Here is a 15,575-nt window from a genome sequence, read left to right as displayed (position 1 = left end):
TTATAGGCAAACATTTACAAAAGTTACATTGCTATTTCCGTTATTTCTTAAATAGAAACTTTGTATATCTCCATATTTCAACTTTGTACGTTTTTTATCGTAAATTAATGGCCTATACTTCATCATACAAGAGTGTCGCACGGACAATAGCTAATCTACAATTTTCACTACTAATTTTCACTTTAAATAATAAAAAAGGGACGGTTTTGGACATTATACAGTCGGTAACGAAATAGGACTTAAGTGGTTAATTGGCAGGAGACTGACTCCCACGTGCTCTCTCCAGGTGCTGCTTAGCTCCACGGCATGATGATCTATGGTCTCTTATCGTATTAAAGTGCAGGCACTGAACCACTTAAAACAGTGGCCAAGGACAATTAGACATCCTCAATAATAGCACTAGGAAAACATTTTGTGTTAAGAGCCCCAATGTAACACTCTTGAGACGGGCCCTTATGATAAGATAGCTTATGCATGTGGGCCGATACGATACGTATTACGTATAGTCCACATACTATGTGCATACAGTATATGTATCTGATTTTTGATCTATGTTCATTATATGAGTAACTATGATGCATTAAGTGCCTTATTCTCTGGGTGATTAGGTGGGGTGGGAGCGGCCAGCTTGGGAGAGCTTTCTGTTTTGTTTTGTAATGTATGCATGGATGTATTTATTGTAATGTTTTTGTCTACTGTATTGCTCTGTATTTGCTCTATGTTGCTGGACCCCCTCGAAAACGAGATGATACATCTCAAGGGTTATCCTTTTCTCAATAAAGGTTCATATATATATATATATATATATACGTTACACCCTACCCAACCCTAGTCACTGTGGTGGACACTAAAGTACGTTTACTGTAGGCTACTCATTTTCCTTTTTTTTGCCTCCTATATACAGCTTTTGTCCCCACATGTCTCAATATTTGCCATTGACAATGGAAGGAGAAATTAGGTCAAATGTCCACTAAATATGATGTAAATGTAACCAACTGATCACATGAATTCAGTTGTTCATGAGATGATGTATGATGATGTATAATGATAAGAGCGCCCCTCACTTCACACAGGTGTGATTTTGTTTTAACGTAGGCCTATTTACACCTCTACATTTCAAAGACACGCTCCAGTACAGGATTCATTCCATATGTTGATCTGACCTCATCAAACCCGTAGATGTCCATATAGGCTATACTGTATGGAGCTGGCCTGTTCTGACATCACAATGTGGTTCTGACATTTTTGGGTCAAAGTTGATCCCATGCCAAAGCACCAGCGCTCGCCCAGCAGTCTGCCGTCACCCAGGCGGATGCACGCGCGCACCGACCTGCCCCAGCAGTGCGACACTCTCACGGAGGAGACTGCCGAAGAGCTGCGCTGCCGTCCGGCCAGTGAATGCCAGGAGCGCCATCGCCATGAGTCTCACGGATGCCACGACTCCATGCTGCAGCCCAACGGATGGCCTTTGACACCCTCTGCAAGGCCGTCCAGGCACGCACACACACACACACACACACACACACGCGCATGCACGTGTGTGTGTGTGTGTGTGTGTGTGTGTGTGTGTGTGTGTGTGTGTGTGTGTGTGTGTGTGTGTGTGTGTGTGTGTGTGCAATGTGCATGCATGCGTGTGGGGGTTTTCTATTGTATTTCTATGCTGAAGTTTGTATAGGGGTTTCTATAGGCTTTGGGGTCCTACAAGGCAGCTAGTGCACTCATTAGTTCTTTCAGAGGGTTATGAAACTCTCTCAAACTGAAACCAACACTGCAATGATATGAAAAAGAAAATGTAATAATAAACAGATAATAAACAGAAAATAAATGTTCTGGTATAGGTGACAACATTTCAGACAATCAGGAGAGAGTATCCATGTATCAGCAAATATTATAGTGTTCCAGTTCCAAAGTCTGCTCATGCATTTCTTTGTGTCATCACTTAAAATCCACTCTGTGGATGCGTTCTCTATCCTGATTGGGTACAATTGGTATCCCGACCTGAAATTCATTAGTACAAAATAGAGCTTTTTAACACTTAAGTGATTTACGTAAGTGATTCAGAAAATCACTTACCCTACCTTTAATGCAAATAAAAATCTTACTGAGCAACTTTCTCAGTTGAGGAGTAATATTCGACAAAGGGTATATTTTTGTTTGTAAAAAAATATATAAATATATAATATTATATGAAGTATTCTCACGTAATGAAGAACGTATTAGATTGTGCCTAACACTGCCTATAGTCAACATAAGGTATTCGTTTTATTCATGTTTGATCTACCAGTAACAATGTTTCTATGAATATAACGATCAACAATATTACTTTTCAACATTTGATCACCTCCATGCAAGTAATGCAAATGTTATCTGAATGAATTAAAGTCTGACAAGTTAAACCCAAATGTGGCATAATGCTCAGACAACAAACAAACAAAAACTGCTTTGTTTGCTATAGTAGCTTTAGCTTACTGCAGTGGTTACACATTGTCCTTTCCATGACTAAATTATGAGACAGGCTGGATGTTTAGTAGCCATGCGGTGGTTACACTATATGTCCTTCCCATTACTAGATTATGTGACAGGCAGGCTGTAAGAACTCGTTTTATGGTATAACTACTCCTCCAAGTGGTAACTTGGAAAATGACAGACACATAGACCTAATTTCCCCTTTCATTGTCAAAGGCATATGAGACGTGTGGGGACAAAAGCACACACACACACGCACGCACGCACGCACACACAAATCACATGCTCAAAAAACAAATCACGTGGATCTATATTATTATTATTATTATTATTAATATTATCTATATTATCATCATTATATGGAATGTGGCCAGCCCGTTGCGTATGTAATCTGACGTCAGATGTCTGTGACATATAATTATTCATGACGTATGACTAATTCGTTTAATATTTCAAAGTATAAAATGTGGACAAATACATTGTGGAGGTACTTCTGCCTACACTGACCAGACACTGTGAGCAGGTCAAACACTGTGTCTGATGAAAGGCAAAGCCTCTCCATGGACAACCTGTCCACTTACCGTATGCTGAGAGAATATAATATTTGACTTATTTGACCGAGCATAGTGCATTTCTGCACGGCTTCCTCTTAAACCCAGACCTCTTTCAAACCGTATCCGTGCTCCCATCACCACACCAACACTGTCTGGAGACGATGGATGGAGACGGAGAACACAGTGCAGACTTCTACTCCATCCCACTGGTGGTAAATGGCGCGGGCCAGACCGGCGGAGGTCATGATCACCATCAGGACACCGAGCTGGTGGCCGTCTACGCTAACGACAGCCAAGGAGCCGAGAAGAGCTCCAGCGGGTCCGACACGTCGGACGGCGCCACAGACAACGTGGACGCCAGGAGGAGGACGGACATGCTCTACACGATAGAAGACACCCCACCCTGGTACCTGTGTGTGCCGTTAGGTCTACAGCACTACCTCACGTGCTTCAGCGGTACTATCGCCGTCCCGTTCCTCCTGGCCGAGGCCATGTGCGTGGGCTACGACCAGTGGGCCACCAGCCAGCTCATAGGGACCATCTTCTTTTGCGTGGGCGTCACCACTCTTCTCCAGACCACGCTGGGCTGCAGGTTGCCTCTCTTCCAGGCCAGCGCTTTTGCCTTTCTGGCCCCAGCCATGGCCATTCTGTCCCAAGACAAGTGGAAGTGTAACAATGACACGGCGGTTCCACTGCTGAATAGCACAACAGGGCTCATGCAAACGGAGCACATATGGCACCCCAGGATGCGAGAGATCCAAGGGGCCATCATCGTGTCGTCGATGATCGAGGTTGTGATCGGAGCGCTGGGCCTGCCGGGAGCACTGATGAAGTACCTCGGACCGCTGACCATCACTCCCACCGTGGCGCTCATTGGCCTGTCCGGCTTCCAGTCTGCGGGCGAGAGGGCCGGCAAACACTGGGGTATGGCCATGCTGACCATCTTCTTGATGCTGCTGTTTTCCCAGTATGCCAGAAATGTCCATTTGCCTCTTCCGTTCTACAACAAGGCCAAGAGAGGATGGAGCTCTTACAGGCTGCAGGTCTTCAAGATGTTTCCCATCATCATGGCCATCCTGGTTTCATGGGGGTTGTGTTTCATTTTCACAGTGACCGACGTTTTCCCGCCAGAGAAGGACAAATACGGTTTCCACGCGCGCACGGACGCGCGACAGGGCATCTTGGCTGCGGCACCGTGGTTCATGGTCCCTTGTCCCTTCCCGTGGGGCGTCCCAACAGTAACGGCTGCGGGGGTGATTGGCATGATGAGTGCGGTGGTGGCGAGCATGATCGAGTCTATTGGAGATTATTATGCCTGCGCGCGTCTCTCCTGTGCCCCTCCACCACCGATCCATGCAATCAACAGGGGGATATTTTTCGAGGGTATATCCTGCGTGCTGGATGGCCTGTTTGGGACAGGCAACGGTTCCACGTCCTCCAGTCCCAATATAGGCATAATGGGACTCACAAAGGTGGGCAGCAGACGCGTGATCCAGTACGGGGCGATCATAACGCTGCTGCTGGGGCTTGTGGGTAAATTCAGCGCACTGTTTGCCTCGCTGCCAGACCCTGTCCTAGGCGCACTGTTCTGCACCTTGTTTGGCATGATCACGGCGGTGGGGCTGTCCAACCTGCAGTTCGTGGACCTCAACTCGTCCCGGAACCTCTTCGTCCTGGGCTTTTCCATCTTCTTTGGCCTCATGCTCCCGAGCTACCTCAGACAGAATCCGCTGGCCACCGGCGTCGTTGAGATAGACCAGGTGCTGAACGTGCTGCTGACCACCGCCATGTTCGTTGGTGGCTCCGTTGCATTCGTTCTGGACAACACCATCCCGGGTTCTCCGGAAGAGCGTGGGATCACGAAGCTAACATGCAGCTCCGGGCCCAGAGCCACGGAGCCGGAGGGGATGAGATCCTACGACTTGCCGTTCGGCATGGATTTCATCCGCAGACACGACGTCCTCAAGTACATCCCAATCAGCCCCACCTTCACAGGGTACCAGTGGGGTACACTGCACGGGGCCTGTGCCTGCCGGACGGGACATGCAGAAACTAGGGAAGTAAGAGTTGGAGTGGGATCGGAGGGAGTGAGTGGGGTGTAACCATATACATATAAACATGTAGACGCCTCTTCCGGCTCTGGGGCGCGTGTCAGCATTGAAGGCACAATTTTCCCCGAGATTCCTTCAATGTCAAGCTTCCGCGTGCGTAACATTAAGTCCCGGAAAAGACGCGCTGTGATTGGCCAGTAGTCACCTGAGTGACAGCGAGAGACATGGAGGAGTCGCATGAGTGACGTCACTTGGGCAGCGACGCAGCGTGCCTTCAGCAAATGCCTTCAGCTCTTCTAAGAAAGCTGCAGAGAACTGTTGCTTTGTGTTCACTTTTTAATGTTTTCTGTTATCCCCCCTGGCTCTGATGTTGTATTGTTGTATTAATAACTTTGTTGTTTGTGTTTGTTTGTCTTGTTTTGTATTGTAATCTATTGTCATGATTGTAATTCTAAACTGACATGTGCAAATTACATTCCTTAATTAGCCCAGAGGCTCTCAAAGGTTTTTTAGCTCAGGTCACCCCTGTAAATGTTTTCATCCACGGCACCTCCTGAATTACATTGTTACTTTACAGCACCTTGCATGTCATATTATGTTAGGAAAATATGCAAATATTTACGCCTACAATTCAGCATGTCACGAGGAAAACTTGAGAGAATGTCTGTTTCCATTATGACAGGTTGAAAATAAGTTTTATACTTGACGTTAAACCACACTTACAACCCAGTAATGTTATTCTGGGGGGAACATTTGCCAAAAATAGCTAGCCTCATGCTCGAATGCCCCCGCCCCCTGTCAAAAACAGCTAAAATCCCTAAAACGAAAGAAAGCAGCAAATGAAATCTTTTACTTTCTCTAATAAGAACCTAAAACATGAACCTTGTTGAAAAAAACTAAAGTTGTCCTTTAAACTGAAGTGATATTGAATGACCTTTCCAGAATATTTATAGTATAATTCCATTTCAAATTTGGAAATCACAGCAAAAATTAGCAGACACTCTTAATCCAGAGCACTAATACATCAACCGCATAGAGATACTAATCTATAGCATCATAGGTCAACTAAGTACCGAATTATCAGTCTAAACAGTGGAATATCCAATAAATCAATTTCTATGTACAGAGGTCACTCGATGCAGACAATTGGATATGGCCGAATTTAGGCCAAGGAGTGTTTTTCGTGCAAAGCTAATGCTTGGAATGTATTCTGAATCATGAAAACCCCCTAGTTTGACACGTCACATGCTACTTAAAGTATGATGAAATTTTGCCTCATATTGGTGGTCTATGGTGCGGTATACAAAAATGGCCATAACGTTTTTTTCCTGCGATATTTCCGGCAGAGCAGACCTCTCATTCTGTGGTCCTTAATGACCAAGTGAATAGAAAAAACACAAATAAAAAGTACGTCATGAAATCACAGGTTAAACTATTCCTTGAGCTTTTGGGCCTGTGGCTCCCCACTGTCCCAGCTATCTCCTGCAGCAGCTCACGGATCTTGCTGCAGCGTTTGCACACTGTTGTACTTCGCCCAGCAGATATGAGAGTTTTTTTTAGCTTACGGGTGTCTGAGCACGAAAACAGCATGGTTGTTGTTCACCACCTGTGCGCAACCTAACACACAAACACACACGTACATATTAACTGTATATATGGTGATTTCGGGTGTGCCAGTACAGTACAGTGACAGTAGAGGGACCCCCACACGGTAACTGTCATTTCTCAACCGTTTCGGACGCTGGGCAGCTCGCCGGAATCAGGCCGGCACCCTGGGTGCGTTCCTGTGGGTCTGGAACTCCCCCCCCACACGAAGTTGCACCACTCACTTCACACGGGTGTGATTTTTGTCATTAGGCAAGTTTTCAAACTCCCCTTGGGTGAAATCTGTGGAGCTTAAAATACCTGCTAGGCCCCTATATTGTATGTTTACTTCAGTACAAGTAGAAATACCCCACGTTTAAATAAAAGTAGTAATACCACAATTTAGAAATACTCTGTTTCAAGTAAAAGGCATGGACAAAATTGGTCTAATTGGTGTGAAAGTAACAAAGTATTCACATGTCACATCAAAATACAAAAGTAAAAGTATAAAAACATGTGATTCAACACACACACACACACACACACACACACACACACACACACACACAATACTGAATATGCACGTAGCCACGCACAATGCATACTGAACATGCACACACACACACACACACACACACACACTCTGTTACGAAACCCTTTTGGGTCTAGTGATGAGTCTGTCCGTACTAAGAAGGATCTGTAAATCTGTGTTCCACCAAATGGGTCTAGAGAGGAAAAGCCAGGCTCTGCATTCAGCCAGGCTTTATGATCCTGATAAATCCACCCATTCTAAGCCTCGCTTGGCTTTAGTGGAATGGAATAAACCAGGCTGTACAGACCAGGATTTAACAAGCCTGGTTTTGGTTTAAATCCTGGATTAGTTAATCCAAGTTTCGTGAAACGGGCCCAGGTCGTACGGAGCCCCTGAATGGCCATGCATTCAAAATATATTTTATCTTGTCCGTACAAGATAATATCTCGTCCGTACAAGATAATATCTCGTCCGTACAAGATATTATCTTGTCTGTACAAGATATTATCTTGTCCGTACAAGATAATAATTATCTTGTACGTACAAGATAATAATTATCTTGTACGTACAAGATAATATCTTGTACGAATAAATGGAGCCATTATCTTGTACAAGATAATATCTTGTACGTACAAGATAATTATTATCTTGTACGGACAAGATAATATCTTGTACGGACAAGATATGATCTTGTACGGACAAGATATTATCTTGTACGGACGGAGGGAGAAAAGTGCAAAGTGTTCTCTTTACTTTTGACTTTCCAAAATGGTAGTTTAGGATATTTACATATTTACAGTCACAAACAGTAGGTGTGCACAAGCACACATGAAACAGTTAAGCCACTACCAAGGGACACGGGTGTTGCCAAAATAACAAAAGAAGCCGCTATAGGGAAACAAAAGACAGACTAAACTAACTCATAATTAGTGAAACAAAAGCCTACCTACCTAACTACTCTAACCAAAACTTAGTTTAAAATACATGTGGTGGAAAACACCCGTTACCTAGTGTGCTTAAAAATGTTCTACCTACATGGTGCCTGTGTACAGAGGCATCTGTCTTACTTGGGTGCTCAGGTGGAACTTAGCCTTTTATAGACAGCAGGTGGTGGTGATTAGATGAGGGTGGAGTCAGGTAAGAGGCTGATTGGCAGATGAGGTGACTGGTGACTTCAAACCTGCAGAGAATGATAGAGTGGAGGGAAGTGGAGGGAAGGAGAGAAAGGGGAGGGAAGGAGAGAAAGGGGAGGAATACAGGAATACAGAACTAGAAGTGGCAATTTTGAAAAATCGCAAAGTGTGGTTGCCGCAGTCGCTTCAATAGGCCCTCCCTAATTTGAACATTTCTATAACGCTTGAATAGTTTGGTCTTCTGCCCCTGCAAGGGAATTTATGTCTTTATAAACGATTGTAAAACATAGATTGGTTACATAACCAACAACAGCCAATTAGTTACTACACACGTTATGCAAAGCTCGGCCAATCACAGCGGAAGTTAGGTAGGTTACTCCAGAAAAGTAATAATAAAGTGTGACAATAACTATAGTCTGGTTGCCTTTTGGGCAACTACACTAACTAGAAAAGTCGCAATTTTGATTGCAAAGTGTGGTTGCCGCAGTCGCTTACATAGGCCCCTCCCACTAACATTGTCAGCCAATTACAATGTCATGTTACCCCTGTGATCATGCGTAGATTGGTTACGTAACCAACAACATCCAATTATCTACTACAAACGTTATGCAAAGCTCGGCCAATCACAGCGGAAGTTAAGTAGGTTACTCCGGAAGAATAATAATAAAGTGTGACAATAACTATAGTCTGGTCCACACTAATAATAACAAACAATAAAATCGTTTCATATAAGCATTGTGGTCCAAATATAAATAAGCTGTCTCTGCTTTATTAAAATTAAAATGTAACTAATTCAGTAGCAGTAACAATAGCGTTTTCTCTCAGTCAGTTGATTCTTCATATCCATATGAGTGAAACGGCCGGGATGACATGTTTATTTTTCAAACTCAATTCTTATATGAGGCGATCTAAAATCCCCCTATGGGGATTACAATGCAAATAAAAAGTACATGAACCCGTGGATTTGCGGCCTCCACCGATATTGACGTCAGTCTTCGGTGCTCTATAGCTTTAAGTCCAGGGAAGGAAATTGCAGTGCAGTGCCAGACCCAGCAGCCAGTAGGAGATGAAGTATCCCAAGATGCATTGGGTGGTCAGGGAGCACGCCCTCCACTGTGGCAGCAGAGCAGTGAGTGGGTTAAGATGAGGCATGTGCTCACATCCGTCTCCGGAAGAGACGTGGGTTTGCGACTGCATGTCGTGTGTCGTCTGGGCCATTTTATTGCGAAGGAGTGGCTCGTTGAGCAGCAGCAGATGACCACTGATCCAGAAGGGAACCGGAGAGGAGGACGCCAGGAATCTCGTGAGAACCTGCACGTGCATGCACAACGTCCCGAAACACAGCAGTGCGGTGCAATGCACAACATATACAAACACCCGTGGGCTGAGAAATCCATGTGTGCAGGGCTTATCTAGCTGCTTGTTGTTTGCACCCATTTCCCAAAGCCCCAGTGTCAGGAACACGTCTGGGTTAGCTCGATAGTACCCATAGGCCGCCGTTATGCCGAGGGTGGCCATGGGCAGAGCCAGGAGGAAGTTGGGTATCTGCTTCAAGTGGTAGTAGCGCAGGAAACCCACATCCCAATACACATCCTGGACGTGGGAGTAGAGCACAGGGAGGAGTCCCACGCACCAGAGCGGTGGGGGGACATTTTCATCGGGGAGGCGGTAGCGTTTCCTTTCAGCCAGCGACAGGAGACCATGGGGAATCCGCTCCATGGAGAGAGATGGAAAACAAAATGTCTTATATCCGTAATACTGGAACGCGCCGAATGGCAAGGCGATAATCACAGTTCCCAAAAGAGCCGTGGACAGCAGGCGAATTACGATCCAGGAGCAGTGACAGAGCGCGCCATAGCCTTTCCCAGACGTGTGGCACTCGCGTATCCAGGACATGGCGCGCAGCGACAGAAGGTACAACAGGAATCCAATGTTCACCAGTCCATTGGATCGCGTCGCCGTGGCCATGCCCAACGCTAGGCAGGCCCTGAAGGTGAGCCCCTTCTCCAGGAGGAACAGGCCGCCAAATGTGAGCGTGGCGAACAGGCTCTCCGAGTATCCGGCCAGCATGAAGACGTTGGCGGGCGTGAGGCAGTAGAGCAGGCTGGAGAGCAGAGCCAGGCGTCTGTCCCGCAGAACTGTCCCGCTCAGGGCGTGCAGCGCCAGCGTGCTCAGCAGGAAGAGGCCGCTGTTACCGAAGGCGACGGCCAGCAGCAGGCGGCCGCGCATCGTCAGCCAACCGCTGAAGGGCCACAGCAGGGTCTCGGCCAGGCCTCGCAGGAAGACCGGGAGGAGGGGAAAGAAAGCAAAGCTGTGCTCGTACAGGTAGCCTCTCTCCGCGATGAAGAGGAAATGCTCGGCGTCCCAGCGGGACAGGCCGCCCAGCAACCAGTCCACCGCAGGGTCCAGATATCGAGGCTCGTCTGTCCGCGGGGGGATGAACGCCTCTGCCTCGTGGTCAGGGATGACACCGTTGAAGACAGCCTGCAAAAGCAAAGACAGGGCCCTGGTGGCCGTGGCAAACTGTACAACCGTTCTGACATCCGTCGCCATTGACTCGTTCAGCAGATTCTCAAATAAAGATACATACTGTCACTGGCTAACAAACGAGACAGTGTTTGAGGATACATTACACCAGATTACACTAAAGACATGATTTGTATATGCCATCGAGGATGACGTCATAGCCGTGGTGGCGAAAATAAGCATCATCGTGTCTATGGCATCACCGCGTACATGAATTGTATGCATGAATGTATGCACACAATTCTGCATAATGGGGATAGAAATACAGAATGGAAAACGGTATTCTTTGACAAGCTACATATATCAGTGTTGGACAGTAATGGGTAACACTGATCGTATATGTAGCGTGGCAAAACAGTACTTTTAATGTTTGTTTAGAGCACTTTAAACAAACATTACCAAGCACCCATCACTAAGTTCACACAGGTGTAATTTTTTTATTTTGTTTTGATTTCCTACTGAAGGTTTAATATTTGCGTTATGGTTACTTTGGAAACATTCCTGCTCATTCCTTGGTCATTTACAAGCAGAACATGCATTTTGGTACCCAGCATTATTATTGCAAGGGTCCTCTTTGTCTGCGTGTCTTTAGGTAAAGTGTTAGAGCTGCACTATGTAACTTTGCACTTCTAACAGGGATAGAAGTGCTCAAGTGCTGACATTTATACAATTTAGCTACTATAATAGAGCCTGCATGCTTGCTCAGGGGATACATTGAATCCTGACCATCAGGTAAAAAAATCATGTCAGATCCTGTGTCTAGGTGAGTCATGACCTTTGACACAATCTAAATGTCTCAATAGAAGAGCATGCAGGGAGACAAAATACGACAACCCTAAAAGTTATATTGTATTAACATACAATTTTAACCATCCATCCATCCATCCATCTTCAACCACTTATCCGTAGTGGGGTCGCAGGCGCAACAGCTCCACCAGAGTGTTCCAGACTTCCCTCTCCAGAGCAACATTAGTGACTTCCTCCTGGGGGATCCCGAGACGTTCCAAGGCCAGTGAGTCGATGTGTTTCCTCCAACTGCGCCTTGGTCTTCCCCGGGGTCTCCTCCCAGTGGGACGTGCCTCAAGGACCTCCCTAGGGAGACGCCCGAGAGGCATCCTAAGCAGATGCCCGAACCACCTAAGCTGGCTCCTTTCCAGGCGAAGAAGCATGAGACTCTACTCCAAGTCTCTCTCGTGTGACTGAACTTCTCCCAGCCAAGAAAACTCATTTCGGACGCTTTTCGTGAATTACATTTTATTCATAAAAAATAAGTTACATACATAAATTCAGGGGTCGTCCATTTCCATGAATTCACTGACAATTCACCTCTGACCACAATCACAGTGGTTCACACAGCACGCTTTTATAGCGTATAACCGACCTGGTTTGGCGCTTACTCACTGGCAGATGCAGCAGCAGAGGGGTCGAGGACTGGTGGTTTTGGTGCACATTCAACGATGATGCATGGCTGCTCTCAAAGCTGTCTTCTACATCCTCCCTCTCATTCTTGCTGGAACCCATAACGTCATAAATCACTCCCAACACATCCGTTCCACCTCTTCTTCACCCCTCTTCCCACTGTCCTCTGTTCTCCTTCAGAGACACACTCTGTTCTCGTTCAGAGACACAGATTCTGTCTCACTCCTGCTGACTTTCATTCCTCTTCTCAAGAAAACAAGAAAGGGCTCAGAGCCGATCCTTGGTGTAGGACAGGCCTACCCGCGGCGGTAGCTCACGGGTAGAGTGGCTGGATGGTAACCGCAAGGTTGCCAGTTTGAACCCGGGCTCCCCCAGAGTTGGTGTCGAAGTGTCCTTGAGCAAGACACTGAACCCCTAATTGCTCCTGATGTTCTGGTTGGTGCCTTGCATGGTTTCCACCGCAATCGGTGTATGAACGTGTGTGTGTGAATGGGTGAATGTAATGCACAATCTATGTAAAGGTGTATGAATGTGTGTGTGAATGGGTGAATGTAATGGACATCTATGTAAAGCGCCTTGGATAAAGGCGCTATATAAATGCACCATTTACCATTTACCCCCATCTCGAAATCATAATCCTAGGCAGTAGGGCTCCAGTAAGTAACCTACTGGTGATCATTCAAAGCGGGTGTCTTTTTCTCCTTCTCCAACAGCTTCTTTTTCAGTGCCTCAATGTCTTTCTTCAGTTGGGCATTTTCCACAGCCACGTCTCTCACTCTCCGCCCCATCTCTTTCTCCAACAGAACTCTTCTCAGTTCCTCGATGTCTCTCTTCAGTTTGGCATTTTCCACCATGAGCTTATTCTCTCTTGTGCCGGTGGTCCGGACAATGACTTCCTCCATCCGCAGTCGAACCTGTCGTTTGGGACCGACACTGAACCCCTAATTGCTCCTGATGTGCTGGTTGGTGCCTTGCATGGTTTCCACCGCAATCGGTGTATGAACGTGTGTGTGTGAATGGGTGAATGTAATGCACAATCTATGTAAAGGTGTATGAATGTGTGTGTGAATGGGTGAATGTAATGGACATCTATGTAAAGCGCCTTGGATAAAGGCGCTATATAAATGCACCATTTACCATTTACCCCCATCTCGAAATCATAATCCTAGGCAGTAGGGCTCCAGTAAGTAACCTACTGGTGATCATTCAAAGCGGGTGTCTTTTTCTCCTTCTCCAACAGCTTCTTTTTCAGTGCCTCAATGTCTTTCTTCAGTTGGGCATTTTCCACAGCCACGTCTCTCACTCTCCGCCCCATCTCTTTCTCCAACAGAACTCTTCTCAGTTCCTCGATGTCTCTCTTCAGTTTGGCATTTTCCACCATGAGCTTATTCTCTCTTGTGCCGGTGGTCCGGACAATGACTTCCTCCATCCGCAGTCGAACCTGTCGTTTGGGACCGTCAATGATCTTTTCCAATTCAGACATCTTGTCAAAGGTGCGAGGTGGGAACATTGATTAGCACTCTGAAGACACACTTTTAAGAGTCTCACAGCATCTGTCTCACGAGTAGTGTTACAACACCTGCTGTGCCCAAATATGGTGTCAGTGGCAGCACCACTTTCAGATTCGGGCACCCGCCCGAGTGCCCGAAGTGGAAGGGGGCTGTACAATATAAAACATGCTACACCCCAATTGTATAGTGCAATTTAAACTATATTACAAGATTGGAGCACAGATCTGTCAGGAAAAAATATATGATCTTAATGGCCCAAATGATGGGGAAGGGTGTTTGACTTATAGGCTGCAACACGATCTGTGAATCTTAGGCTGATTAGAGACGTTTTTTTTCCTGACAGATCTGCGCTCCAATCTTGCAATATATTGTTCCCACTTCTCAATAGAGCACTGTGTCCTTTTTTTGGGCCTTCTGGGAAAAGCTTAAAATTCAGTTAATTTGATCATCAACCTTCAACTTTGGGCACTCTTACACTATTGCTTCAGTGTCAGTTCATTTGACCACCTTCTTTCAACTTTGGGCACATGGACCACACAGCTTCAACTTCAGGCATCCGGGCCTTACTGGCTTCAGATTTGGGCAAGAGGAAGTGGGCGGAGTTATATTCAACTTCAGGCATCCGGGCCTTACCGGCTTCAGATTTGGGCAAGAGGAAGTGGGCGGAGTTATATGAGAACCCTTACATTTTGGGGCGCTAGGACCATACAGCTTCAGATTCAGGTATCCAGGCCTTGGTTTGGGCACTGGGCGGGGCTTCGGATGGGGCGGTGCCCGAAGGGGCAGCGGGGCATGTGACGTGAGTGCCCTTAGCTGTACAGCCGGAGTTCCCTGAAGTTGAAAAGGCCTTCACTGAATCTGAAATGCCTCAAATTTCAGGTTTAGGCTTCGGCTTCAGATCCAATCACCCGTTAACCAAACCTGAACTAAAACATTTCAATTGCAGAATACCATTCAGATTTGGGCATTCGATGTACCTGGATCTGAAGCAAAAGTGCCCGATACTGAAATTTACCCTGAGGATAACGTTATCAGCCAGGTACGTACATATTCATACTAAATATCAGTTGAGTACACTGAGTACACAACATTTGAGTACACACTGTTACCTGCATCTGTAGAATACAGTTATGGAGTGAAATGGTAAATAATATAATTGCTAATATTTGGAATTGAGTTCAATGCATTTTCCTAAAAGAAATCTGCTGCCTTTTATAATATTGTTGTTTTAGGATGTCGGGGCCGTATTGAGATGCTCCAGGGACCGACTGGGCCATGGCCCTCGGACCGTATGTTGACCATGTGTGAACCTGATGCTGTGATCCACGTCACATGACCACAAACACCTCACCGTGTTGGCAGACAGGAACACTTCTGCACAAAATCTACACACAATCTACTTTGAGCTCTGAAAGCAGAGAATGCGTGGCCAGTATTCTCAGCTTAAATATTTTACACTATATTCATTTTAAAAAAAAAGAGTTTGAACATGATTGATTCATTGAATGATTGATTGATTGATTCAATGATTGATTGAATACTTTATTGGCAGAAATGTAAACAGTACAGTCAAACACTTAGGGCCCTACTTTAGGGCCCTAACTTTTAACATTTTGAAATAGTTCAACTAGTCGATCTACATCGACACGTTGTGAGCTTGTAGATCGGCTATTTGAACTATTTGTAAAAAATAGTTTAGGGATAAAGGGTAAGAGCCGGGCAAGTAAAAAGTCCTTGTTGGTCTTGTTTCCATTCAGGTCCTGCATAGGTATTCAATTCACATGAAAACCAATATTAAA

General features: G+C 45.7%; 3 protein-coding genes across 3 annotated transcripts in view; 2 read left to right on the top strand and 1 right to left on the bottom strand.

Annotated features, from left to right (window-relative positions):
- Positions 1-15,575, top strand: part of LOC306930557 (homeobox protein Nkx-2.5-like) — a gene marked incomplete at its 5' end in the record, with an annotated part of 401,119 nt that overhangs the window by 55,547 nt on the left and 329,997 nt on the right. The gene's annotated exons all lie outside the window — the stretch shown is intronic.
- Positions 3,182-5,122, top strand: LOC306930787 (solute carrier family 23 member 2-like; the record flags this gene model as incomplete). Its single annotated transcript, XM_079511883.1, has 1 exon — positions 3,182-5,122. One exon carries the CDS (start codon positions 3,182-3,184, stop codon positions 5,120-5,122), a length of 1,941 nt encoding a protein of 646 aa, XP_079368009.1.
- LOC306930549 (GPI mannosyltransferase 2-like) lies at positions 9,332-10,873 on the bottom strand (the record flags this gene model as incomplete). The annotated part of the gene is made up of 1 exon (XM_079511570.1): positions 9,332-10,873. The coding sequence occupies one exon, from the start codon at positions 10,871-10,873 to the stop codon at positions 9,332-9,334; it is 1,542 nt and encodes a 513-aa protein (XP_079367696.1).

This window comes from Electrona antarctica, assembly GCF_951216825.1.
Source record: "Electrona antarctica genome assembly, chromosome: 10".
In the NCBI taxonomy this organism is placed as follows: Eukaryota; Metazoa; Chordata; class Actinopteri; order Myctophiformes; family Myctophidae; genus Electrona; species Electrona antarctica.
This window is presented reverse-complemented; position numbering and strand designations above follow the sequence as displayed.